This window comes from Carlito syrichta, unplaced genomic scaffold, assembly GCF_000164805.1.
Source record: "Carlito syrichta isolate Samal-C Ts95f unplaced genomic scaffold, Tarsius_syrichta-2.0.1 Scaffold302386, whole genome shotgun sequence".
NCBI classification, from domain to species: Eukaryota; Metazoa; Chordata; class Mammalia; order Primates; family Tarsiidae; genus Carlito; species Carlito syrichta.
In genome coordinates, this window is record NW_007246482.1 from 575,179 (window position 1) to 601,431 (window position 26,253).

The 26,253-nt window shown below is 38.7% G+C and overlaps 1 protein-coding gene across 1 annotated transcript in view; it reads left to right on the forward strand.

Moving 5' to 3' along the window:
- RALGAPB (Ral GTPase activating protein non-catalytic beta subunit) overlaps positions 1 to 26,253 on the forward strand; it is a 101,788-nt gene that overhangs the window by 40,658 nt on the left and 34,877 nt on the right. Inside the window, exons 14-21 of the mRNA XM_021711584.1 lie at positions 2 to 29; positions 1,865 to 1,998; positions 6,839 to 7,021; positions 8,344 to 8,495; positions 16,191 to 16,378; positions 17,621 to 17,727; positions 19,233 to 19,385; positions 21,724 to 21,933. Coding sequence (XP_021567259.1) covers positions 2 to 29; positions 1,865 to 1,998; positions 6,839 to 7,021; positions 8,344 to 8,495; positions 16,191 to 16,378; positions 17,621 to 17,727; positions 19,233 to 19,385; positions 21,724 to 21,933 — 1,155 coding nt within the window. The remainder of the gene's footprint in view (position 1; positions 30 to 1,864; positions 1,999 to 6,838; positions 7,022 to 8,343; positions 8,496 to 16,190; positions 16,379 to 17,620; positions 17,728 to 19,232; positions 19,386 to 21,723; positions 21,934 to 26,253) is intronic.

The window sequence follows — 26,253 nt, forward strand, 5'->3', positions numbered from 1 at the left end:
ACCTGCTCAAGCTCTCCTAAGGGATTATGGTAAGCCATGTTTTTTTTTTTTTTTTCCTGAAATTCAAAGTTTAATAGAATAGCTTTAATGGTCAGGTTTTAAAACAAATAGTCTAAAAGCTAAGAAAAAGAAAAGAATTTTAAAATTTAGCTATATAGCTTTTAGCAGTTAGATTTTGGGTAGCTTATTAGATTTGTAAATGATGGTAATGGATAGTTAGGAGATATTTCTGGATTCTGTATCAAGTGCTGGCGATAGAGAGTCAAATGAGATGTTGGCTCTCCCTTAGAGCTCACAGTCTCATGGCAAAGATGTTCAGGAAGTCAGTTACTGCGGTGTAGAAAGGGGGTGGTGAGGTAGGCATTAGATGGCAATCTAGAGGAGAGGGTGTCTTTAGATTAAAACCTGTGTACCCCACCATATCTATTAGATTATTGTCACGAGTTTTAAGCAAGAGTAAGGAAGCATTTTTACTTTCTGCCCTACCAAATGAAACATTTGCTAGCAAAGCATCCTATTCAGTGATGTCCTTACTTTGGGCAATTGTTTTATGGGTTCTATGAGTTTGTGGGTACCTTTATGTTTTTATACACAAATACAGAATATTGAATCTGTGAGCATTTATCCAGCTAGATTGGAATGATATCTAGATTCTTAGATGTGAGTTTAATTTTTAAGTCATCTGGAGAGTTCATGAGTTGTGCTTATGAGGTTGATGAGTCATAAGTTCCTGAGGCATGTTTCTATGGTTTCTTTGGTTTAAATTTGCAATAAGTAGTGTTGAGCATGTTAGATGCATAAAGTCATTATGTGGAAACTCAACACATTTAGATATTTTATTTATAAAGAAATTATTTAAATCGTTATCTTACTGTGATGTAGATTTAGGTATATTATAAGTTGATAATTTGTTTATTTTTCCTGCTTTCTAAAACTCTTTTAAGCTAAAGAAATTTTTGTATTACTCCATGTGTTCTAATATAAATGTTTGAAGTGATTATTGTTCGTTTCTGCATTTTGAACTGGTGTTAGTGAGCTCTGCTTGTAATGTCGTAAAATATTTTTTACTAAGAAATCCAGATTTGTGTTAGTGTCGCATGAATGTCTCTTTTTAATGATCATTCCTTTTTCTGTTGTCACTGCCCTCTTTCTGATAGGATCGACAGGTATAATGTCCCTAAAGCTTCCTTTATAAATTCAGTATAATTTGTCCTTAAATGTCCTTAAATAAATTTCTCCTAATTTACTATTAGCTAAGTAGTAGTTACTTTTAAATGTAGAGCTGGAGGCCAAATAAAACACAGTGGCTTGGTTATTTAACTTTCTTAGAAGTATTAAAGTAGTCTTGGAGAATTAAATATTAAAATACATTTGAAAAGACATTGCATGTGATTTTTGATGGTTTAAACCCTGTAAGTAATTTCAACAGATGCTTTAGGGTAATTCCCAGCATCTGAGGAGGCTGTAAAATTTGAATTCTTTTCTCTATAAAACTCCAAGGAAATAATTGGTAGCCTTTTCATCATTTTTTTTTGAAAATATAGTTCTCTATGTTTTAATTTAGAAATTTTAAGATTTATGTTGTTATAAAATTGATACAAAAACTGCCAAATCTCATGGTTGTGTATGTGAAAGTACATGAGCTAGGCACCAGAAGCTGCTCTGGTCCAGCGTGCGTGCCCAGTGTACTGTTTGGTAGGGCTTGGTACTCAGGCCAGTGGGGCGGGAACATAGCACTGTGTGGGTGCCCATCGTGCTCACTGTGGCTGCTGTGGTCTGTGCCTAGTGGAATGCTGTGCTTCTCGTTACTAATGCTTAGTTGTTTTCCCTCCCTGTGGGTTGTGGCATTGGGGTTATATCCTAGCTCTTAATACAGATTCAGCTGCTGGGCTCCTGATTCGCAGCATTCATCTCGTCACCCAAAGACTCAACTCCCAGTGGCGCCAAGATATGAGCATATCCCTGGCAGCTCTGGAGCTTCTCTCTGGCCTGGCGAAGGTGAGGAGGATGGCCTTTTTATTTTATCCCACAGCCTTGGGCCATGACTCTTTTGTCTATGTCTCCTGACCCCTGATTTTGGGTACTGCAGTGTTGTTCATACTCAAACATAGTTTATATTCAAATGTGCAAAATTGAGCCTTCTTGTGAAATTTTATAAAATGAATTTTACTTTTAAAAAATAGGTTCAAAGAGTATGAATAACTTTTTTGCTGTTAATTTACAGAAAACATTTCAATATTTGCCATTTGTTTCTTTGCACATAATAATAGAATACAAATGGATTTTGTAGAGTGATTTATCCTAAAATATGCCATTTGGGATTACCTATGATTCTACCATCTTCCATTATCAGAGATATTATTTCAGGTTTGTGGGACTTCAGAGCCGGGTGGCCATTTGGCCTTCTCTAAATGTATTTTTTTTTTTTGAGATGAAATTTATAGAACATAAAATTAACCCATTTTAAAGCAGACAAGTTCATGGCATTTGGTACATTCACAGTGTTGTGTAACCACTAGCTTTCGTTCCAGAACATTTTTATCGCCCCTAAAGGAGAAGGAAATCCCAGAGCTATTAAGCAGTTTTGCCTCAGAATCCTCTCTCCCTCCAGTTTCTGACAACCACCAGTCTGCATTTTATCTCTGTGAAGCTACCTATTCTGGACATTTCATATAAATGGAGTCATACAATGTGTGACCCTTTGTGCCTGGCTTCTTTCACCTAACATAATGTTGTTTTTTTTTTTTCCAAGTAGCTGAAGCTAAAGGCATGTGCCACCATGCCTGGCTAATTTTTATTTACTTTTATTTTTTTATTTTTTTATTTTTTTATTGTGGAGATGAGGTCTCATCAAGTTGCCCAGGCCGGACTCTAACCCGTGGGCTCAGGCAGTCCTCTCACCTCAGCCTCCCAAAGTGCTGGGATTACAGGCATGAGCCACCGTACTCAGCCTAACGTAATGTTTTTGGGTTTCATTTATGTTGTAGGCTATGTTAGAGTTTTATTTCCTTTTATGTTTGAGTAATATTTCATTGTGTATATAGACCATAATTTGTTTATCCATTCATCAGTGGATGGCTATTTGGGTTGTTTCCATTTTTAGGCTGTTGTCAGTAGTACTGCTGTGAACATGCGTATACATGTATTTGTTTGAATGCCTTCATTTTTTTTTTGGATATACTTAGGAGTGAAATCACTGAGTCATTTGGTAATTCAGTGTTTAACTTTTTGAGGAACTGCCAGACTGTTTTTCACAGTGATTGAATTATTTTACATTCTCACCAGGAATGTATGAGCTTTCCATTTTCTCTGCATCCTCACTAACATCTAAGTGATTTCTTGTCAGTAAGATGGGCAGGATTATTTTGTGTGTAACACCTGGTATTGTGAGGGTCAAATGAAATGAAACATATAAAAGATTTTCTGGGCAGGACACAGTGGCTCACACCTGTAATCCGAGCATTTTGGGAGGCTGGGGTGGGAGGATTGCTTGAGCCCAGGAGCTCAAGACTGGCCTAGGCAACATAGCAAGACCTTGTCTCTACAAAATAATCAGAAAACCTGGCTGGGCATGGTAGCATATGCCTCTTGTCTCAGTTACTCAGGAAACTGAGGCCTGAGCCCAGCACACTAAGACGATGTGCTGAGCTGTGACTGTGGCTCTGCAGTCCAACCTGGGCAACAGAGGGAGACCTGGATCAAAGAAAAAAAGAAAGAAAGAAAGAAAGAAAATAAAAAGAAAACATTTTGTGAACAAAAAGGTGATACAACTGGTGGTACTGGCCAGAATTGGTATAGATTAAGCCCTCATTTTTCAGTTGTAGGAACAGGGCAAGTAGAGCTTTATTCTGAAAAGGTGGCTTGCAAGAGATGTGTATTCCATTGCCCAGGCAGAGTCTGCATTACAAACTACCAGCAGGGCTTATTGTGTGGAGAGCCTACTACAGTGTGCTGCTATCATAGAGAGTAGGGCAAGAGCTATAAAGTCATGCTATCAAGGAATCTCTAAGGACAGAGAGCCATGAACTTTGTGAACAATCTGTTGATCCACAGTGACTTACCTAAGCCTTAGAAATCAAGATAGGTAAGGAAACCTAAGATGTTCTCACCCCCACTTATAGCTTACTTCAGAGGTCCCCAGGGATGGACTTAATAATTTTGTGAGAGGCAGTTACTGATACGGAAAGTAAGAACAGTCATTTGTGAGACACGCAGGATCACACTGCCTTTGAGACAAAGGTGCTATTTCCTGTGGCCTTTAGTACACCCAGTAGTAAGAAAGAATTAGCCCTATGCGGAGTGTTGCTCAGGACCTGCTTAAAAAAAGATAATTGACTAACACTACCTTATTTCATGATTTATGATAAAGCTGTAGTAATCAAAACAGTCTAGCATTGGCATAGGCTTGGACAAATAGATTATTGGAAAGAATAGAGTTCAACATTAGATCCATACATATATGATCATCTGATTTTTGATAAAGGTGTAGAGGTAAAGGAGAAATGATAGTCTTTTCAACCAGTGGTGCTGATACAATTGGATATTCATATTTTAAAAAACAACTTTGATTCATACCTTGCACCATGAACAAAAGTTAACTCAAAATGGACTAAAGATTTCAATATAAAGCTCAAATTATAAAACTTCTAGAAGAAAACGTAGGAGAAAATCTTTATGACCTTGAGTTATACAAAGATAAATTGAACTTCTCCAAAATTAAAAAAATACTGTTCCTCAAAAAACACTGTGAAGAGAATGAGATAACAAGTCACAGACTGGGAGAAAATCTTTGCAAAGCATGTATCTGATGAGAGACTTGCATTTATTTAGATTACATAAAGAACTCTCAAAACTCAGTAACAGCCTTTCTTTTTGGTGGTGTGTGGCAGAGATATAGTGCAAATTTTAAAGAAGAGGAAGGTTGTTGGCACCACCTTCACAGATGAACTGAGCAAGTGTTCCCTCAGAAGCTTGCTGAAGGTGGCAGCTCTGGAGTTGAGGTCTGAGTTATACCAACCAGGACAGTGTCACTACCTTAGCCTTAAAAATGCAGAATGTTTTTGGTGTGAAGAAACCAGTGTATCTATGAATGACCAATACAATTCAGAAGAGGTTTGGCTTCCCTGAGGGCAAATAGAGCTTTATGCTGAAAAGGTGGCCTACAAGAGCTCTATATTCCATTACCCAAGCAGAGTCTGCATTATAAACTACCAGCAGGGCTTATTGTGCAGTGAGCCTGCTATATTGTGCTGCTGTTCATTGTAGAGAGTAGGGAAGGGCTATAAGGTCATACTATCAAGGAAACTCTAAGGACAGAGAGCCGAAGCCATGAACTTTGTGAACAATATGCTGGTCCACAGTGGGGACCCTGTTGTCTACTATGTTGCGCTGACAGGGTATGCTGGGCATCAAAGTGAAGATTATGTTGTCCTGGTAAGACTGACCTTAAGGATCCCCCGTCTGACCACATGAGCATTGTGGATGCTAAAGGTGAGATACTATTTACCACCCCCATCTCAGAACAAAAGGTTAGGAAGCCAGAGCCACCTGCAGTGCTCTATCCAGCCCTCACTGTATAACAGGGTCTCCTTTGCTGCTGGATCTGCAGTCTGGATGTTGTTTCGTAAAGACCTTTAATAAAGTCATTAAAAAAGACAAAATAACAAAAACCCTCAGTAATAAAACAAACAACCCAATTAAAATCAAGCAAAAGATTTGGACACTTTACCAAAGAAGATACACAAATGACAAAAAAGCAAATGAAAAGATGCTGTGTCATTATTTTTTAGGGAAATGCAATTAAAACCACAGTGAGATACCACTACATACCTATTAGAATGACTAAAATATAAAAGTCTGACCATACCAAATGTTGGTGAAGTTGTGGAAGAACTGTTGATGGGAATGTTATATGGAACAACCATTTCCAATTGGTTGGCAGTTCCTTAAAAAGTTAAGCATACTCTTGCTATATGACCCAATCATTCCACTCCAAGGAGACAGAAGAACATATATCTATACAAAGAATTATATATGAATGTTTATAGCAGCTTTATTTGTAATATTTAGAAACTAGAAACAACCCAAACGTCCATTGTTGACAGGTGACTGGATAAACACATTGTGGTATGTCCAAGCAATAGAATACTACTCAGCAATAAAAAGAAATGAACATTGGAGACACATAAAAAGTGTGTCAACTTTTGATAAATCTGAAAATATGTTGAGTCAAAGAAGCCAGACCCCCAAAAAAGGATATATACTTTTATTTATATGAACTCTAGAAAATGCAAGCTAATCTATGGTGATATCAGACCAGCAGTTACTTAGGGAGGGGAGCAAAGAGAAGTGATTCCAAAGGAGGAGATTTTGGGGGCTAATGGACATATTTATTATCTTGATTGTAGTGATATCTCACAGATGTGTATGTGTATCAGAACTGTGTGGTGGTTATACCCCTGAGCAGCTGCACAGAACTTTGTGTACAGCATATAGCATCACTGTGAGGTTGGGTTGGGGCTTAAAACTGTGCCTGTGTTCCATTGCCGGCTGTTCTTTCAATCTCTGGCAATGATGAATAGCTGTAGCCAAGAGGTTTGGGTTTTAGGGCATGAAGAACTATGCTAAACTGAAATACTCTTTTAGGATTTGAAAAATACCACTATTTTTGTAGACAGTACATCTAAAATATTCTGTTCTTTTATGTAAATAATGTAAAAAAGCAAGGCTTCCACATTGTATCACATTATCAAATAGGCCAAGCCTCAGTGCAGATGCTTTGAAATTGGTACAATGGCTTCTGGCTGACTGTTTTTGTTCCTCAAATGAATATGCTTAGGTAAAAGTAATGGTCGACTCAGGAGACCGGAAGAGAGCCATCAGTTCTGTGTGCAGCTACATTGTGTACCAGTGTAGTCGGCCAGCTCCTCTTCATTCCCGGGATCTGCACTCCATGATAGTGGCAGCTTTTCAGTGTCTCTGTGTCTGGCTGACAGAGCACCCTGATATGCTTGATGAAAAGGTGAGTTTATATAATCTTAAACCATTAAGTAGAAACAAAAATTTTTGTTGGGAAAATGGTTTTTGAAAGAGTATATCTAAATTTAAATACATGATTGCACATTTCAAACTGAATACATTTTAGTAGAGCACTTGTCCTTTGAATACAACTTGAAAACTGTAATTATGCTAATATTTGGTTGTAAATTAACTAAGGAAGTTCTTTAGAAAGATGGGCCTTAGGGCGAGTGTAGTGGCTCACACCTGTAATCCCAGCACTTTGGGAGGCCAAGGTGGGAAGATTGCTTGATCCTAGGAGTTTGAGACCAGCCTCGGCAACATAGCGAGACCATGTCTCTACAAAAGATAAAATAAACCAGGCGTGGTGGCACGTTACTTGGGAGGCTGAAATGGAAGGCTCACCTGAGCCCGGAAGGCCAAGGCTGTGGTGAGCTGTGACCATGCCACTGTACTCCATCCTGGATGACAGAGTGAGACCTTGACTCCAAAAAAAAACAACAAAAAAAAGAAAAGATGGACTTTGACTAATTTATCTATCAAGATAGTTCTTTCTTGAAAGGATGGTAGATAGTTAGTAGGTGTTTTGGTCACCCATCACCAATCCAAGAAGGGCAGTTAATTGCCAGACTGGAAACCTAGAGCACAGCTTGTCCATAAAGTTTGCCTCTATCTAAAAATGTTATTTCATGCTTGTTTCTTCACTTTCAAGTGGGGTAGATATCAAGTATGCTTTCTGTGCCATTGTTCCATGTAATGCCTTCCTTATAGGGAAGCAGGTGTAATAAAGAATTCACAATATGAATAAAAGAAGAGATACCAAAGTCATTGGATATTTATAGAGAATTTTATGTAGTTTTTGAAATAATATTGTTAATTAAATCTTAGTCCTTTTCATTATAGTTTCTAAAGTTATAATACCAGAAATTGCTTAAAAATGTCAATCACTGACAAACTTCTCTCTTTGGATAATCAAATATGTCTTAAACTGTCCCAGGTTTAATTGAATTACTATTACATCTCTTTCACTTGTGCTTTCATGATTTACAGTCCACAGTAATTTCCAAGAATTGTGCCTGACAAAATTGAATTTTGCTTATCTAACTCTCTGAACACTCAAATTTAGTTCTTTAAAGAGAAATTGCAGGGGGTTGGGGGAGGAGGAATGTAAAGTTTATTAAATTAATATATACCCATTAAAGAAAATTAGAAAGAAACTGAGCTCTCCCACCAAAACACAGCAACTGTTAGCATTTTGATGGATCTCCTTGTCTTCTCATAAGTAAGTTGTGTTATAAAAATTGATCTTGCCTTTCCTGCTTCTAGGACTGCCTTAAGGAAGTATTGGAGATTGTGGAACTGGGTATCTCAGGCAGTAAGTCCAAGAACAGTGAGCAAGAGGTCAAGTACAAAGGAGATAAGGAGCCAAACCCTGCATCTATGAGGGTAAAGGATGCTGCTGAAGCCACCCTAACATGGTATGAAAGTGATTGCACAGGAATTGTGTCTGGGAATTAGATGGGCTTCGTACCAATCCATGGTCTTTCATTTCCTCCCCCAATTGCTTATCATTTAGTGACTCAGCCTCTTGAGGGTACTTTTTCTCCAGTAATAAAACTTTTTTTTCCCTATTTTTATAGACCAAAAGAAACCAAGAACTTGGGGCTGAGAGTTCAAGTCCTTATTTTTCTATACTAGTTGATATTAATTTAAGTCTTCCTATATTAGAGCTGGAAAGGATCTTAGAGAGACTTATTCCATACCTTCACTTGGTGGCTGAGTGCAGAGATGGGATCTGTCTGTCTGTGGCCACACTATTAGATGTGCTTTCCAGCTCAGTGGTCTGTATTCTGTGCTACCCCATTTATATTACATAGTGTATATTCATTCAGCCAAGGTTTATGAACTCTTTCTTAAGAACTGGGACTAGCATCATAAAGATAAATCAGATTCAGTTGCCACCACCTCTACTATCTTTTTAGTAGGGATGATAAGATATGAACATAAGGCCATTCACGGTGGCTCATGCCTATAATCCCAGCACTTAGGGAGGCTGAAGCGAGAGGATTGCTTGAGCCCAGGAGTTTGAGACCAGCCTAAGCAACATAGTGAGACCTGTCTCTACAAAAAATAAAAAACTTAGCCAGGCATGGTGGCTCACACCTGTAGTCCCAGCTACTTAGGTGGCTCAGGCAGAAGTTTCTCCTGAACCCAGGAAACTGAGGCTGCCATGATTGTGCCACTGTACTCTAGCCTGGGCAACAGAGTGAGATTCTCACTCAAAAAAAAAAAAAATGCACACACACACAAATAGCTATAATATTAAGTAGAAAATGAGTGCTCCAAGAGAAGAGTTAAAAGTAAATACTGAGGAGTTGGAAGGAAGAAATGAGTACTTCCAGATAAGGGTAAATCAGGGTAAATTTCCTAAGGAAAATGATATTGGACCTGATTCTGAGAGAGTGGGTAAAGTTCAAGCTACCAGCCAGTTTACTGGGTGGTGAGACCACACCAAGATTGCTGTTTCAAGTATTTGGGTAAAGACAAAGAGGTTGGTACCTTAAAAGAGTAGCAGAGAAAGTTGAGTTTTTATTTGGCTGGTAAGTAAGGAGAGTGGAAAAAGGCACATCTGTGGACTGAAGGGAACAGTAAAGTGGGGAAAATCAGGTGGAAACATAGTGCAGATGGAAAGATGGAGCTTATGGAAGTAAAAGCAGGAAGGAGTATCAAATTAGTTTGGGTTGGCTCACCTTCAACTTCTTAGTAAAGTGGCAGGCAAGAAGACCACTTGAAGATTTGTGTGTAAGTCAGCTCTTACCATCTTCTGTGTGTTCAGTGGCCTATTGCTTACTTGGGGTGTGCATGTTGAAGTTGGATTTGTTTCTCTTCCTCATGGACTTTGGTCATTTAGTAAATTTTTAGAAGAGTGCTTCCTGTTGTTTAGTGCTGCTTACTGTGCTAATGCTGGACTTTTCTGTGACTTTGTGGAGGTATGGCTAATAGCTAGAAAATCAGAAAAATGTGAATGCTACTACTAGAGCGCATGCTTATGCTGATGATGAATACTAGAAGTAATAAAAGTTCAGAGAGAAGACTGCTTGTGGGCTGGGATAGCTTTAAAAGTGTCATAGAACTAGAACTTGATGTGTGCCTTGAAGGGTAAGAAGGGTATGGAGAGAAAAGGGAAGGACATCTCTCACTGGGAATTATTCATTACACAAAAATAAGTTTGCTCCCTCCTAGCCTGGATGGGGTGTTTCTGTGAGAGTGTATCTGGCAGTGAGTATTGGGATATGTACTCAAGATGTGATGAGAGCCCTGGGACACTTCTCCCCAACCTGCTAGTAGTTAGCTTGGTGGCTCATCTGTTTCTCGTCACCTGTCTTTTCTCTGCTGGGAACTCCACAAATGGTATGTCCAGGTTTCAATCTTGAAGGGTGCCCAATTGGATTTCTTTGTTTTCTCACAATTGCTGCTTCATTCATTGCTGTTTGCCAGTTACGCAAACACAGAAACACTTTGGCTGTTTCTCTGATTTATCTTTCTGTCATTCCCCATACAAGCCAGTGACTAAGTCCGATGAACTTCATTTTTGTAAAGTATTTGCTGCGTCCCTCTAACCTCAGGTAGCATTCTAGTCTAAGTCCTCCTCACTTCTTGCCTGATGTCCTTGTTTTCGGCCTTAACTCTTCCTGTTCATCTTGCAGTCCATTGCTAAACTCATCATCTTTAAACATAATTTTGATACTGCCACTTGAGTAATTGAAAACCTTGAGTAGATCTGTTTCCTGCCATGAAAGAAATATAAGTTATTATTATTCATCTTTCCCTTTACTGCCCCCCAGCTCATCCCTTCTGCCATAGTTGGGCCTGGTGGGTCCCTTGAGACTGTGACCTGGCCATGCTTATACCTGTTTTTGTTCCTCCCCTGGGTTTCAGGGCCTTTCTTTTCTCCCCTTGGCCACATCCTACACTGTTCAATGGTAATATCAAATTGAGTAACTTCCATGAGACCTTCTTTGGTTATTTTGCTTATGAAGGATGATTTTCTTTTGCACCTTTGCTCATTTTGTCAGACAGACCCTACCACACAGCATGTAATTCTATATTGTCATGGCCATACCTGGTTATATTGGATGCATTCTAGTGTTGTCTCCCAAGTCGGGGTAGAGGCCACATTCACCCTCAACAATCATCACAATGCTGAGCATATAGTAGATAATTATAAAGTACAGATAGCTGGTTAGGTTTTTTCCTTTGGTGTCCTAAATGCAAATCGAGAATTAGAAGTCTTGGAAGTCACTTCAATGGCCCCTTTGCTTAAGTCATCTTTGAGACATATTTACCAAGTTATTTAGCCTCCAATTTAGAGATAAGCTAACCTCCAAGGTTTCATTTCCTTTTAATTGTTAAAAATGATGTTTTACTTTGAGCTGAAATCTCTCCCACTTTACTTTCTATCCTTGGTTCTAATTCAGATTTTTGATAATGAAATCCTTTTTGTCTGGGCAGTATAATATCCAAAAGCATTGCTCATGTTCTCTCTGATTCATTTCTGCCAGAACATGCAGATTTTTTGTTTCTACTACAAGGATTCAAGTACTTTTACCATCCTGATTAATATCAACTGGTGTAAGTTTGACCATGTACCTCTTAACAGGTGATTTACTGAGTACAGTATTCTAAATGTGGTTTGTTGATCTTTAAACTCTGTAGAATATTATGTTTTCAGTAAAATGTATTCAGACTGTATAGTGTTTTGTAGAACTTGGTCATTTGCATCAAGTTAACTAAAATATTATTTTTCACACATTTACCTCAATCTGTCTTTCTCATCCTGTACTTATTTGGCTGTGTTTGAATATAATACACAGAACTTTACATTTAAAATGGAAATTTCGACCTGGCTCGGTGGCTCAGCCTGTAATCCCCTGCCTTGGGAGGCCAAGGTGAGTGAATTGCCTGAGCCTGCAGGTTCAAGACCTGGGCAACTTGGCGAGACCTCATCTCTACAATAAATAAAAAAAATTAGCTGGGTGTGGTTGTGCGCACCCGTAGTTCCAGGTACTTGGAAGGCTGAGGCGGAAGGATCGCCGGAGCCCAGCAGGTCGAGGCTGCAGTGGCAGGGAGCGGCCACTGCACTCCAGTCTGGGTGACAGAGTGAGACTCCAACTCAAAAAATAAATAAATAAAATAAAATAAGATAGAATGGAAATTTCATACATAAAGTAAGATTTACCTCATTATTTGTAGTCTTTAAAAAAAATTTTTATTATAAAGATGTGGGGTGCATTTCAGGGTTACGTATATAAATATTGATCATGCAGGTACCCTTGTTGATGAAGTATGCCCCTCCCTCCCCTAGCAGTTTCCCTCAACTGCCAATCCTACCCCCCCCACAGTTTTTCACTACTGCCAGTCGCTTTCTTATAGTATTATAATTGTTCAAGGTCTGTTTATGAGTAAAACATATGGAACTCTGTTCTTCGTTTCTGTGATAAATCACTGAGTATGATCAACTCCAAATCCATCCAAGTTGCTGCAAAGTCCATATATTTGTCCTTTTTTATGGCTACATAATATTCCATTGTGTATGTGTACCACATTTTTTTTTTATCCAGTCCAGCTTTGATGGGCAACACGGTTGGTTCCATGTTTTTGCTATTGTGGATAGAGCTGCAACAAACATATGTGTGCAGGTATCTTTTTTGTAGAATGATTTGAGATCCTCCGGGTATATTCCCAATAGGGGAATAGTTCTTTCAGAAATTGCCACACTGCCTTCCAAAGAGGTTGTACTAGTTTGCATTCCCACCAGCAGTGTAGAAGCGTTCCTTTTTCTCCACATCCTCACCAGCATCTGTTGTTGTTTGTTTTATTAATGATGGCCATTCTTAGAGGGGTTAGATGGTATCTCAATGTGATTTTGATTTGCATTTCTCTGATGATGAGTGAGGCTGAGCACTTTTTCATGTGTCTGTTGGCTGCCCATATCTTCTCTTGAGAAGTGTCTATTCATGTCTTTTGCCCACTTTTTTTTCCCCCCTTCTGATTATAGGTTATATTCTCCTGCTTTTTTGCATGCCTGGTAATTTTTTTATTAGATGCTGGACATCAGTTACTAATTGTGTTGTATTTCTTTTCTTTTTTTTTCTTTCACTAGTATTGGATCTTATTCTAGGAAGCAGTTATTTTGAGTCTGTTGGATAATTTTAAGGCTATCTTTTAAGTTTATTAGGGCAGATACAGAGAAGAGTTGATTTCAGGGTTAATTAACACCCACTTATAATCAATAGCCTTCTTTTTTGTTGTTTTTTTTTCCCTTTCAGTGCATTTGAGTTCCTTGTAGATCCTAGATGTTAGCCCTTTGTCAGATAAACAGTTGGCAAATATTTTTTCCTATTCTGTGGGCTGTCTCCCTGCTCTCTTGATGGTTTCTTTTGCTTTGCAGAAGCTCGTCAGTTTGATGAGGTCCCACTTGTCTATCTTATTTCTTATGGTATGGACACTTAGGGTTTTGATCAGGAATTAGTTGCTAGTTCCATTTTCCATAAGGGTGTCTCTTGCATTTTCTAAGAGTCTTATTGTTTGAGGTTTTATGTTTAGGTCTTTGATCCATTTAGAGTTGATTTTTGTGTATGGTGATCGCTAGGGGTCCTGTTTCAATCTTCTGCATGTGATCAGCCAGTTTTCCCAGCACCATTTACCAAATAGGTTTTCCTCTCCCCAGTGGTTGTTGTTAGGGGCTTTGTCAAAGATGTGTTGATTGAGAAATTGAGGCTTTGCTTCCGTAATCTCTATCCTGTTCCATTGGTCTATATGCCTGTTTTTGTACCAATACCAGGTTGTTTTGATTACTATAGTTAACAGTGTTGATTCTTCCTATCCATGAGCATGGAATATTTTTCCATTTGTTTGTGTCTTCTTGGATTTCTTTAAGCAGTGTTATTTTTAGTCTTTTAAGATTCTTTTGGATCTCAACTCTTATTCTGATATGTTGTCTTTGCAGCTCAACTTTTGGTAAGTTGAAGATTTAACGAACATGTCCTGTGTCTTCTAGAGACATTTATAAAATTATTAAACAGAGCTAGATTCACAAAACACATCACCAGAGGATTTCTTTCAGATTCACAGGAAGTTTTAAATTTTATCTACAAGGCTGGGCACAGTGGCTCACACCTATAATCCCAGCACTTTGGTAAGCCGAGGTGAAAGAATTGCTTGAGCCCATGAGTTCTAGACCAGCCTGGGCAACTTGGCGATCGAGACCTCATCTCTACAATAAATCAGTTAGCTGGACATGGTGGCGCATGCCTGTAGTTCCAGCTATTTGGAAGGCTGAGGCAGAAGGATTGCCTGAACCCAGCAGGTAGAGGCTGCGTTGGCCGTGAGTGTGCCACTGCACTACAGCCTGGGAATCAGAGTAAGACTAAACTCAGAAAAACTAAACTCAGAAAAAAAAAATTTATCTACAAGTTTATCATGATACACTGTCAACTACTACTATGTCTTGATTTCAAAGATATTTATCTGCCTTTCCTGTCTAGTCAATATCCAGAAGAGAAAATGTGGTTAAGCTGATGTGATTTGATGTTAGTGATCTATTTATTCCCTTACCAACAAACTGTGTGATAATATCCTAGAATCTTGTATGGATCTTGACAGGCTTGTGTTCCATATTCTTTATGATATCCGTCTCTGTCCCATTTTAGAAAGCCAAAGTCACACTTTCTCATTACTGATCTCCTGGTATTTCTCCTGTTTTCTGCACATTGTTGGAGGCATGAACTTAATGTTAAGTTCTCTTGGTTCTTGAAATTCTTTGACAGTCCTCCTTCTAGGAGGAAAAAAAAAATGGAAAGAAAATATCTGTGAAGCAGTGTTGGTTTCTGTTATCAGAACTCTTGGATTTAAGCCTTAGAGTGAAAGAGAAGAGGAGAGGCCACTCAAATTGAGAGTTGGGATGCTAAAAGTTGTATTGTGGAATATTGGTTTTGAAATGAGATGCATATAAAGGGTCAGGAGATATTAAAACTACAATATAAAGTCTTTATGTTTTAATTATGGGACATTTTTCTCTGTGCTTCAGGTTCTTCATTATAAAATGGGAATAATAATGGTACCTATCTCATAGCATTGTTTAGAAACAATGTGAAATGATGTGTATAAATTGTCTAGAACAGTGCCTGACACATAGTAAGAGCTATATACGTTATTATTATTATTATCGTTATTATGGATTGAATGTATACAGAAATCTGTATGAGTATAAACATTTCTGAATGTTCAGATTGATCAGTTGATTTCAAGTTTATAAAGCCTTTTTTTCTTATATATTTTTTGTTTAATAATTACAACAGTTCTGTGAGATGTAACTATTAGTTCTTCAAGTTCTTTATCTGTAAAATGAAGTTAATATCTACTTTTGGCCACACCAAAAGAAGGCAGCAGGCCCTGGTTTCTGGGCTCTTGATAATCACCTATCTCTTCTGAACTCGAGTTTCCTCATCTGGAAAATAAGGGAGTTTGGCTGATTTTTTGAATCCTTTTCTAGGTCTCTAATGCTTTAGTTAGCATAATCCTGAAACCTGGAGCACCCAAGCTGATTTTTGAATATATCTTTAGGGTCTTCAGGATTTGGAAGTGTGGTTGGTCATGCTCCTTGGGTAGCACACTCCGAGATAAATGTGTTTGCAAAAAGTTTACTGGAAAGTGCTCTCAGGATCAGTCCCTGTGGGGGAATGAAGGAAGCAGGACTGGACAGAGGGAGGAACTAATCTGTGAAGCATTTGCAACTCTAGAGCTGGCTTGATGCTTCAGTTTTTTCAGGCTGAAGGAGAGGGCTGGAACTTTATACCACTGCATCAACCTTCATTAGATACGCTGTCTCAGAAAGATGCTGTACTCTTGAGTGAATGATTCTCATTGACCAAGGGCAAGTCCTGGATTGGGACTCATCTGAAAGCTGTGGCCACATCTGGGAGAATGGACCTTTTAGTATTAGAAGGGAGCATCTGGTCATGGTGTTCACCACAGGGAGTAAATCTGACCTGTTAAGAAGAAGCATGACTGTGGTCAGTTAAAATTCAGAAGAGTGGAAGGACACATTGTGCATGAGGTGAGCTGAAGATTTTGCTTTGGGAATTAACTGTTGTCTTTCCCATTCTCCATAGTATCATGCAGTTGCTTGGCGCATTTCCTTCACCCAGTGGTCCTGCATCTCCCTGTAGTCTGGTGAATGAGACCACTCTGATTAAGTACTCTAGGCTGCCGACCATAAACAAGCATAGTTTCCGGTATTTTGTCTTGGATAACAGTGTCATCCTGGCAATGCTGGAGCAACCACTTGGAAATGAGCAGAGTAAGTTTTAGCACTTTGAGCCTTCTTTACTGCTAAATCAATATGTTATCAGTACCGTGAAGCTGTTTCCAGGGCCAGGGAAGGAAAGACTGCAGATTCTAAATAATTGTGCATTTGTCAGAAAGACTTCTAGCTGTGGGACAATAGCACCAGAAAAAAGGGGTCAGAAAATAAAATATACATATTAAATAGAATCTTGTAAAGGCTCTTTATTGTATATCTGAAATGATTCTATAGTTTTATTATAGTGGGTTATCTTATGTTATTTATCATTGTCACTCTTTCTTCCCACTTGAGCTTTGGATCCTGCTTCTCTACTCCCCTGCCCCTCACTCCTCATTGTTCTATTTCAGTTATTGGTGCCACCCACACAAGCTAGAAATTTGAGGAGTCATCCTTGCCTGCTTCTTCCTGTTACTCCCGTATATTATTAGTTTCCAAGTTGCTACCTCCTCAGTGACCCTTGAATCTTTCCTCTGTATTTCTCCCAATATGGCCAATTATTTCTTACCTAGATTATTACTGTTGTTTCCTACCTGGTCTGATTCCTTCTACCCTTGCCCCTAGACCTCTTGCCAATTCCAAAATTTGTTTACCTTTACTTCATCCTACTTGCTGCCACTGTAGTGTTCATCCTCAAATACAGATCTGACCATGCCAGTGCCCCGCTAAAAACCCTGTAGCGATTTTCCGTGGATACATTTGCCATTTTTCTCCTTTCCCTCCCTCTAGTTATAACCCATTTCAAAGTATATGATCACCACTGCAACCCAAACTGAGTATGTTTTTTCCTGATGGTAATTGGCATCAGCCAGTATGTATAGGAAGCATGTTCTCAGAGAGACCCTTGTTGCAGGGAAGGTGAGAGAGTGAAGGTTAGAGGATCTGTGGGCACAAAGGTCCCTAGGGAATCACCTGGTCTACAATTCCTTCATTTACAGGTGAAGACAGAGACGGTATATGACTTGCCCAGATTTACTTGAGAAGTATATGGTATAGCTAAGACTAGAACCCAGATTTTCTAAGCTTCATACGATCCCTTTCTGGTATCGTCCCACAGTGATAGAATTTGTTCAGTGGCTAAAGACTTGCCTTCTTGCCTTTGTAAAGGTGAACTGGATTTGAAAGCTTAGGAAAACACTGTTGGGACTTGGATTAGGAGAAGTTCTGCAGTTGATAACAGGTTTATTTGAAATGGTTGTTGTCTGAAATAAAAACTTTTACACAAACATTTTATTCTAGATGATTTTTTCCCCTCTGTCACTGTGCTGGTCCGGGGAATGTCTGGAAGACTTGCTTGGGCACAACAGCTTTGCCTTTTACCTAGAGGAGCAAAAGCAAATCAGAAGGTATTCATCAGAAGTTACAGGGAAGTGATGAGGAGAGAGATTGTGTGTGTGTGTGTGTGTGTGTGTGTGTGTGTTTGTGTGTTTTATGATGTAAGGGTTAAATAACATTTGAACAAAAATGACAGGCAAAATAAATATTTTTGATTCCTAGCCAGATTCTCAGGTCAGTGGGTTCACATCAGAATCATCTAGGAACCTAGAATTCAAGATCTACTGAATTACTCTTTAAAATCATCTTCAAGGCAGGTATAATTTCAAAAAGCTTTCTAGGTGATTCTGACATCCACTTAGGAGTAAGAACTACTTTTCTGAATAGTGGCCCCAGTTTTTTCCAAGTAATTTTAAATATAATAAAAATCAGGTGTATACCATACATGAACAAAATTTGGCTATACCTTTGTGTCCAGCAATAGGACTTAGTTTCAAATTGTTTATATGATATATTCTTGTGTAATAATTGATAACATGCTGTATCATTTTTAATATACTATATGATTTAATTAAATCATTTGGGGTGACAGTTTATTTTCTTTATTGCATTTGTAATTATGTGAATAATACTTGCTTATGGGAGAAAGTTGGAAAATTCAGATAATAAAGAAGAAATTTAAATCACCAGTACTCACTATATAGAGAGAAATAGCCACTGCTAATATTTTAGTGGATTTCCTTCCAATCTTTTTTAAATTTCCATACTTAGTAACACTTAAATAGAATTTGAGTCATTTTGTATACTGCTCTTTTCACCTACTATGTTGTGTAACCCTTTACTTCTGTTACTAAAAAGTTATTTTAAGATGACTTAATAATGTCACCAGCATTTAAGGGAGACACCCACAAAACTGGAGCATGTGCCTAAAATCATTTAATATCTTAGATGTCTCTGTTGGATGAGATGTGTTTATCACCTTGTGAGAAGTACTCCTCCGTTTTCTCTTGGGGGTGTTACACAGATTACAGTGTGTCAGCAGCTCAGTAAGCCACTAAGTTATCATCAAAGACTGAGGAGGAAGGGAAGCAGAAAAGAAGCTAAAATTTGATGAGAGGTCACTGTTTACCATGTACATATTAAAGCCTGGGTTTGGAGCCATGAAAACCTAGATTTGCTGTTCATGCTTTCTCAATTAAGCCATGCTAAGGTTCTAAACTCACTTTCTAGAGATGCCTAGTAGACCTAAACTTGTACTCTGTTATATGGAGTGACTGGAGAGCCCTTGGCTTACCACCGAATGCAGGAAATTCAGGCCTGCATCAGTGGAGGTCCACAACCCATTCATCAGCCATAAGGTCTATAAGTTGATGAACATTTTTAGAAAAATAAAATAGAGTACCAAGGTACACAGGCTGCTTACCTTTACTCTTATCTGTAGCATTTGCATAGTCTTAGTGAGTTTTTGTGACATGTAATTTAGGGAAACATGGGCATCTGAGGGAAATGCATGCCATTACAGATGGGTTTTGGACCATGTGTAGTAGATATAATGTTATTTGTTTTATTTTAACAGCTTTTTGTGCCTGAACCTCGCCCCATTCCTAAAAATGATGTTGGATTTAAATACACTGTGAAACATCGGCCATTTCCTGAAGAGGTGGATAAGATTCCTTTTGTGAAAGCAGATCTGAGCATCCCAGATTTGCATGAAATCGTCACTGAAGAAGTAAGATAAATTATTTTTAGCTGTTAAGGGAATGAGTATAAGCATTCTTAAACGACTTGCATGGTCAAGGCAATGCCTTTAGTGTTTTTTAGGTGATTTGTAAGGTTACCTGTGTCTCTGTCATGCAGGAGGTTATCATGTAGTAAGACAAATATAGATTGTAACTGATTAAAAGGATGCCTTAGAGATGTCACTGGGCTGCCTGGCTATTCATGGTAGGTTTCAGTAGTGTAGTGACATGATCAGATGCTGGTAATAGAGGATATTTTGAGAAGGGAGACCAATTTAGAGACTATTTTGACAATCCAAGCCCTCATAAGAAAAGAAAGACTATGTCACTGATAATGGAAGATTAATATAATAAAATGTATCATAGAGGTAAATTCAAATTCAAACAGTCTTGGATTGACGATGGAAGGAAAAGAGCAAAAGAATTTTAGATTTTGAACTTGAGTGACAGATATATATCAGTGCCATTGACAGAAATATGGGTATTAGGAAGAAGACAGGTTTGGGAAGATGGGAGAAATTTATTTATTTATTTTTAGATTTTAATTAGATTAGGCAACTGGTCTCTTAGTTCAGTGGAGAAGAATTTCAAGAAGTGAGGGACAGAAGTATGTCAGGGCATGAAACTGAGGTTCAGAGAAGGTATGCAACTTGCCCAGATTTACTTGAGAAGTATATAGTATGGCCAGGACTAGAACCCAATTTTCTAAACCCCGTACTGTCCCTTTCTGGTATTGTTGTCCCACATGGGTAGGATTGGAAGTGAACAGGGCATGAATGAACAGAAGGGCAGGGCTGGAGGAAGGGCTGTGCTATCAAATGTTAGAGCTATCAGGGAGAAGGAAGAATAAGAGATGGCTCCTGGATTTTGGCATGAAACTGTAGATGACCTTTGAGAGCAGGTTCAAAGGACTGTTAAGTGGGAGGCAGAGTATAAGGGGCTAAGGAGTGAATGTAGTGAGGGAGGCAGAGAGCAGAAACTGCACTATCAGCAGTAAGGGAAGAGTGCAGAATGGGTAATAGCGAGTGGAAGTAGCCTCATTAAGGAAGGGTGAGGCTAGTTGTTTCTTTTCTTTCTTTACACTCAAGGATGGGAGGACTGGAACATGCTCAGAGGTTAAAAGGAAGGAGCCAGTGGTGAGGGGTCGGCTAATACTGTAAGGTGGCTAGGGAATCATAAGTTATAGAGGCAGTAGGGTCAAGCATCTAGGCGGTTATGTCTAGAAAAGGGATACTTCTGATAAGACAGAAGGAGAGAGTAGGGGAGGGTTTGGAGACACTTCGAGTGCACAGGAGGGAAATTGGAGAAGCTTACATACATTTTAATCTTAGTTCTTGGCAGAGTAATAGGGGATCAAAGACGGTTCTTAAAATTGTCAGGCAGTCCAGCTGAGGTTAAAAAGCATCATCTTTAGTGAAGTTATATAATTTACTGTGCTGAATTTTCAGAAGTCCTAAGGGTCTGGGAGCATAAGTAAAGAATTTGAATGGTTTGGAAATTGACAGGTGTGGGAATTTGGAAGGATAAGGTTCAACACAGCTATTTTATATGCTTAAGGAGAAAGTATTTAGATTTTAGATTTAGGGGATTAGGCTTAATTGGGAAGCAGAAGAAGCCAGAAGGATGCTAGTGATGTGGAAAAAGTAGGGAGAATAACTGAGTGTCCCACAGTGATGGTAAAGCATGAACTCAGAGAATGAAAGTGTGGGAAGCTGCAGGAGGCGGGCTTATGATTGGAGGCAGAACTTCAGAATTGCAGCCGTTGAGAGTGGGATGTATCTGAAATTCAGGATATGCTCATGGATGGCCAAAGTCGTGAAGGTTGAGGAGGTTGTAGAATAGTGAGCTAGATTGCCAGAAGGATCATCGCTCACCAGAAGATGGAATTTTAAATTACGATTGATCCAAAGGGAAGAAAAGAATGGGGGTGTTTCTAAGAGTACACTTAGGTAATCCATATGGATAAGGACTTCAGAACATGAGAGAGTGCTGTAGGATGAAGGTAGACAGTAATATGGAAGGGTGAGGTGGGAGGAATAACTGCTCCCTTTCTTGCTGATTTGAAGGGGAGAAGATGCGATGGTTTCATTTACAACAGGGAGATGAAGAGCAATTGTTGAAGCCGTAGGGAAGTTTTTTTGCTTTTTGTTTTAGCCTTGAAACATATTTGCTAAATTATATGTTCTGTATTGAACTGAGACACAGTGTTGATTGCTGAAAATTATCTCATTTTCTCTGTTGCTTATAGCTTTATTTTCATGTTAAAATTAATATTGACTTATTAGTGTTATAATAGTTCCAAAAAATGAAATATTTGCTTTATTTCAGTTAGAAGAGAGACATGAAAAATTAAGAAGTGGCATGGCCCAGCAGATTGCTTATGAAATACACCTTGAGCAACAAAGTGAGGAGGAATTGCAGAAGAGAACTTTTCCTGACCCTGTTACAGATTGCAAGCCCCCACCTCCTGCCCAGGAGTTCCAGACAGCTCGCCTTTTCCTTTCACACTTTGGATTTTTGTCCTTAGAAGCATTAAAGGTAATTTTTGTGAACTTTTATGAATAAATCTATTCATATATTCACCTGACAATAGCTACAATATTTTTATGAGGATAGAAGGACATTTTTTTAAAAAAGAAAAACTAGTTAAAATCTTACCCTGCATGCAAATAAATGAAATTCTGTGCAGCTGTATGTTATAGTACATGCTCCAGGACAGTTTACCCCATGAATGCATTCAGAGTTCTATCTGAGAGGACTGCTTTGATAATACACCTAGTTCTGAGTTTTCCTTTATAATGTAGGACCTATATTACACATATAAATGATCCACAGATAAGTAGAAACCCTTAGTAAACATTATTACTGAAAGTGTAACCTAAAATTGACTATTCTTTCTTACCACTTTTACAAAGAAGTGAAGTTAATCCTGTAGTATTTGTAAGCCAAGCACTTCTTCTGTTGTACAGTTTGTAAGATCAGACTGTCTAGGATTATGTCCTAGAATCACTGCTTGCCAGCTTTGTGGTCTTTGGTGAGCTATCTGACCTTTCTGAGTCTTTAGTTCCTCATTTATAAAGTGGGGATGATAAAAATATCTGCTTGGTTGTGTGAAGATTAAATGAATTAACACATGTAAGATACTCCACGTAATACTTAGTGCAAAGTAACCCAGTTTATCAGGTAAATATTCTTAATTATTGCCATTATTTTTAATTCCATTATTCTTAAAAAGTTCTATAAGGGAAGTGATGCTGTTCCTTTTTTATAGAAGTGAACATGGAGGCTCCAAAATGTGAAATAACTTGCCTGGGTTTATTCTAAGACCTATTTGTTCTGAAAAAGTGCAACTGAACATTGCCAAGCAAGAAAGTGCTTTTTGCACAAGTTGTCCCTAACAGTTACCTAGTCATAGACCATTTAACATTGTGAGGAAGCAGGGGGGACATTGGTGTTTTATTTTGGGTTTCAGCATATAGAGGGAAAATATTTTATGCTATAGAAAACTGAGTTTCTGAAGCAGAGTATAAACATAAAAACATACAGGCCAGGCATGGTGGCTCACACCTGTAATCCTGGCACTTTGGGAGGCCAAGGTAGGAGAATCAGTTGAGCCCAGGAGTTCGAGATCTGCCTGGACAACGTAGCAAGACTTCATCTCAACAACAAAAAAACCCCCCAAAAATTAGCCAGATGTGGTGGTGCACACCTATAGTCCCAGCTACTTAGGAGGCTGTGGTGGAAGGATTGCCTGAGCCTAGGAGGTAAGGGCTGCAATGAGCTGTGAGTGTGCCACTGTACTCCAGCCTGCGTGACAAAGAGAGACTTTGGCTCAGAAAATAAAAAATAAAAAAAACTTGCAATGCAGAATAAAAGAGCAGAGAGAGGAAAATAATAAGAAATATAGTGGTAAATATAGAAGGCAAGGAAAAAAGATCTAACCTACAAATGTCTAATAAATAATATTTCTAGTGGAAAACATTCAACAGAGTAGAAGCAGTATATAAAAACATAGTAGAAGAAAATTATTATATTTTATGGACTTCAGGGAGACAAGAAAGGCCCTAATAGCCCTGTCTCTGAAATTGTAATTTTGCATTTGTGTTATCTATGCTAGCTGAAATTTTTAAGCTTTTAAGAAAATCTCAGGCTGGGCCCAGTGGCTCACGCCTATAATACCAGCACTTTGGGAGGCCAAGGTGAGAGGATTGCCTGAGCCCACAAGTTTGAGACTAGCCTGGGCAACTTGGCAAGATCTTATCTCTACAGTAAATCAAAAAATTAGCCAGACGTGGTGGCATGTGTCTGTAGTTCCAGCTACTTGGAAGACTGAGGCAGAAAGAGCACCTGAACCCAGCAGGTCAAGGCTGTGATGGACCTGAGCGTGCCACTGCACTCCAGCCTGGGCTGTGACAGAGTGAGACTCTAACTCAAAAGAAAAAAGAAAATAATTCTCATGCTTTCTTATCTGTATTAGAACATAGGAAAAAGTTAGAAAGTTACCTGGCTTATTGTATGAACCTTAGCATATCTCTAGTATCTTAAACCTGACAGCACACATGAAGGAGACTCAAAAAAACCATAATTATCTTTGTGAAAGGCAGGCACTTTGTAGTATACTTGGAATTTGTTCCTCCAGATCAAGTGGTCAACCAAAGTTTTTATTTGTAAGTTTTGAGAAGGTTGCATCATAATTTGCAGAAGAAACATCCCAAGTTGTGGCAAACAGGTGACTGATTCTTCCATCATGACAATGCACCTGCCCACACGTTGTTGAGTGCTCAGCAGTATTTGACCAAAAACGGCATGACCCTTGTGTCCCACCCTCTCCAATCTCACCCCTCTGGGAAACTTTTTGTTTCTCTTGATGAAAAAAGTCCTCAAAGGGAATCATTTTGCCACTGTGGAAGAGGTGAAACAAAAGATTGCAGAAGTACTAAAAAGCATCGAAATTGTTGAATTCAAAAATTTTGAGCAGTAGAAAAAGCATCTCAATAGGTATATTGCATCAAACAGATAATACTTTGAAGGTCACTGAAGTTTAAACATGTAAGAATAAATACACAATTTTTAATAAGTAAAATCCAGGTTTTTTGGGTCCCCTCTCATACATTATACAAAAACCTACAAACCAGTCTTACTTATGATAAGCAAATTATTTTCTGTGACCAAGTAAGGTTTATCCTAGGAACTTTAGAATTAATTAGTGAATTATAATTCATAGTAAAGCTATTAAGAAAATAATTTGATCCTATTAGCAGTTCAATAAATAAAAAAAAAACCAATATTTATTAGAATGATTCTAATTCTGATTTTAAAAAAAAACTTCACCAGGACTAGTAGTACAGGTTCTTACATTAAAAGATCTCTCTAAATGGCAGCCCAAGAGCTAACTAGAGATACTTGTTAAAATCAGAGGTAAGGATTATCTACCTTGACGACTATTTAACAATGAGAATGTAAAAAATATTTAAAATATGTAGGGAACAATTCAGGGTTAGGTATACAAATGTTCAATATGTAGGTACCCTTGTTGATGAGATACCCTTGTTGTGTGCCCTGCCCTCCCCTGGCAATTTCCCACTACTGCCAATCCTACCACCACCCTAACCTGGTGATTTCCCACTACTGCCAATCCCTTTCTTTTTTTTTTTTTGAGTTGGAGTCTCACTCTGTCGCTCCAGACTGTAGTACAGTGGCTGCTCCCGACCACCGCAGCCTTGACCTGCTGGACTCCGGTGATCCTTCCATCTCAGCCTTCCAAGTAGCTGGAACTACAGGCGCGTGCTACCATGCCCAGCTAATTTTTGATTTATTGTAGAGATGAGGTCTCGCCAAGTTGCCCAGGCGGGTCTCGTACCCGCGGGCTCAGGCAATCCACTCACCTCAGCATCCCAAAGGCACAGGATTACAGGCTGAGCCACCGAGCCCAGCGCCAATCCCTTTCTTACAGTGTTAAGATAGTTGTTCAAAGTTTGCTTTTGAGTGAGAACATATGATACTTGGTTCTTTGTTTCTGTGATAGATCACTCAGTATTATAGACTCTAAGTCCATCCAGGTTGCTGCAAAGTTCATAATTTTTTCCTTCTTTATGGCTGCATAATAGTCCACCATTTATATGTACCACCTTTTTTTAATATCCAGTCCTCTTTCGATGGGCAGCATGGTTGGTTCCATGTTTTTGCTGTTGTGAATAATGCTGCAATACTCATGCATGTGCAGATATCTTTTTCATAGAGTGAGTTGAGTTCCTCAGGGTATATTCCCAGTAGGGGAATTGCAGGGTCATATGGGAGGTCAGTTTTTAGATCTTTTAGGAATCGCTACACTGTTTTCCACAGAGGCTGTACTAGTTTACACTCCCACCAACAGTGTAGAAGGATTCCCTTTTTCCCACATCCTCTCCAGCATGTGTTGTTTTGTGAGTTAGTCATGATGGCCGTCCTGACTGGAGTTAGGTGGTATCTCAGTGTGGTTTTAATTTGCATTTCTTTGATGACTAATGAGGCTGAACATCTTTTCAAGTATCTGTTGGATGCTCGTATATCTTCTTTTGAGAAGTGTCTGTTCATATCTTTTCCCACTTTGTAATGGGGCTTTTTTTTTTTTTTTTTTTGGCAGATTTGAGTTCCTTGTAGATCCTATACGTTAGGCTTTTGTCAGACATACGGTTGACAAATACTTTTTCCAGTCTGTAGGTTGTCTCCCTGCTCTCTCATTGGCTTTTTTGGTTTTGTAGAAGCTTGTCAGTTTGATGAGGTCTCGCTTGTCTAATCTCTTAAGGCATAGGCACTTGAGGTTTTGACCAGGAATTGGTTGCCAGTTCCAATTTCCATAAGGGTGTCTCCTGTGTTTTC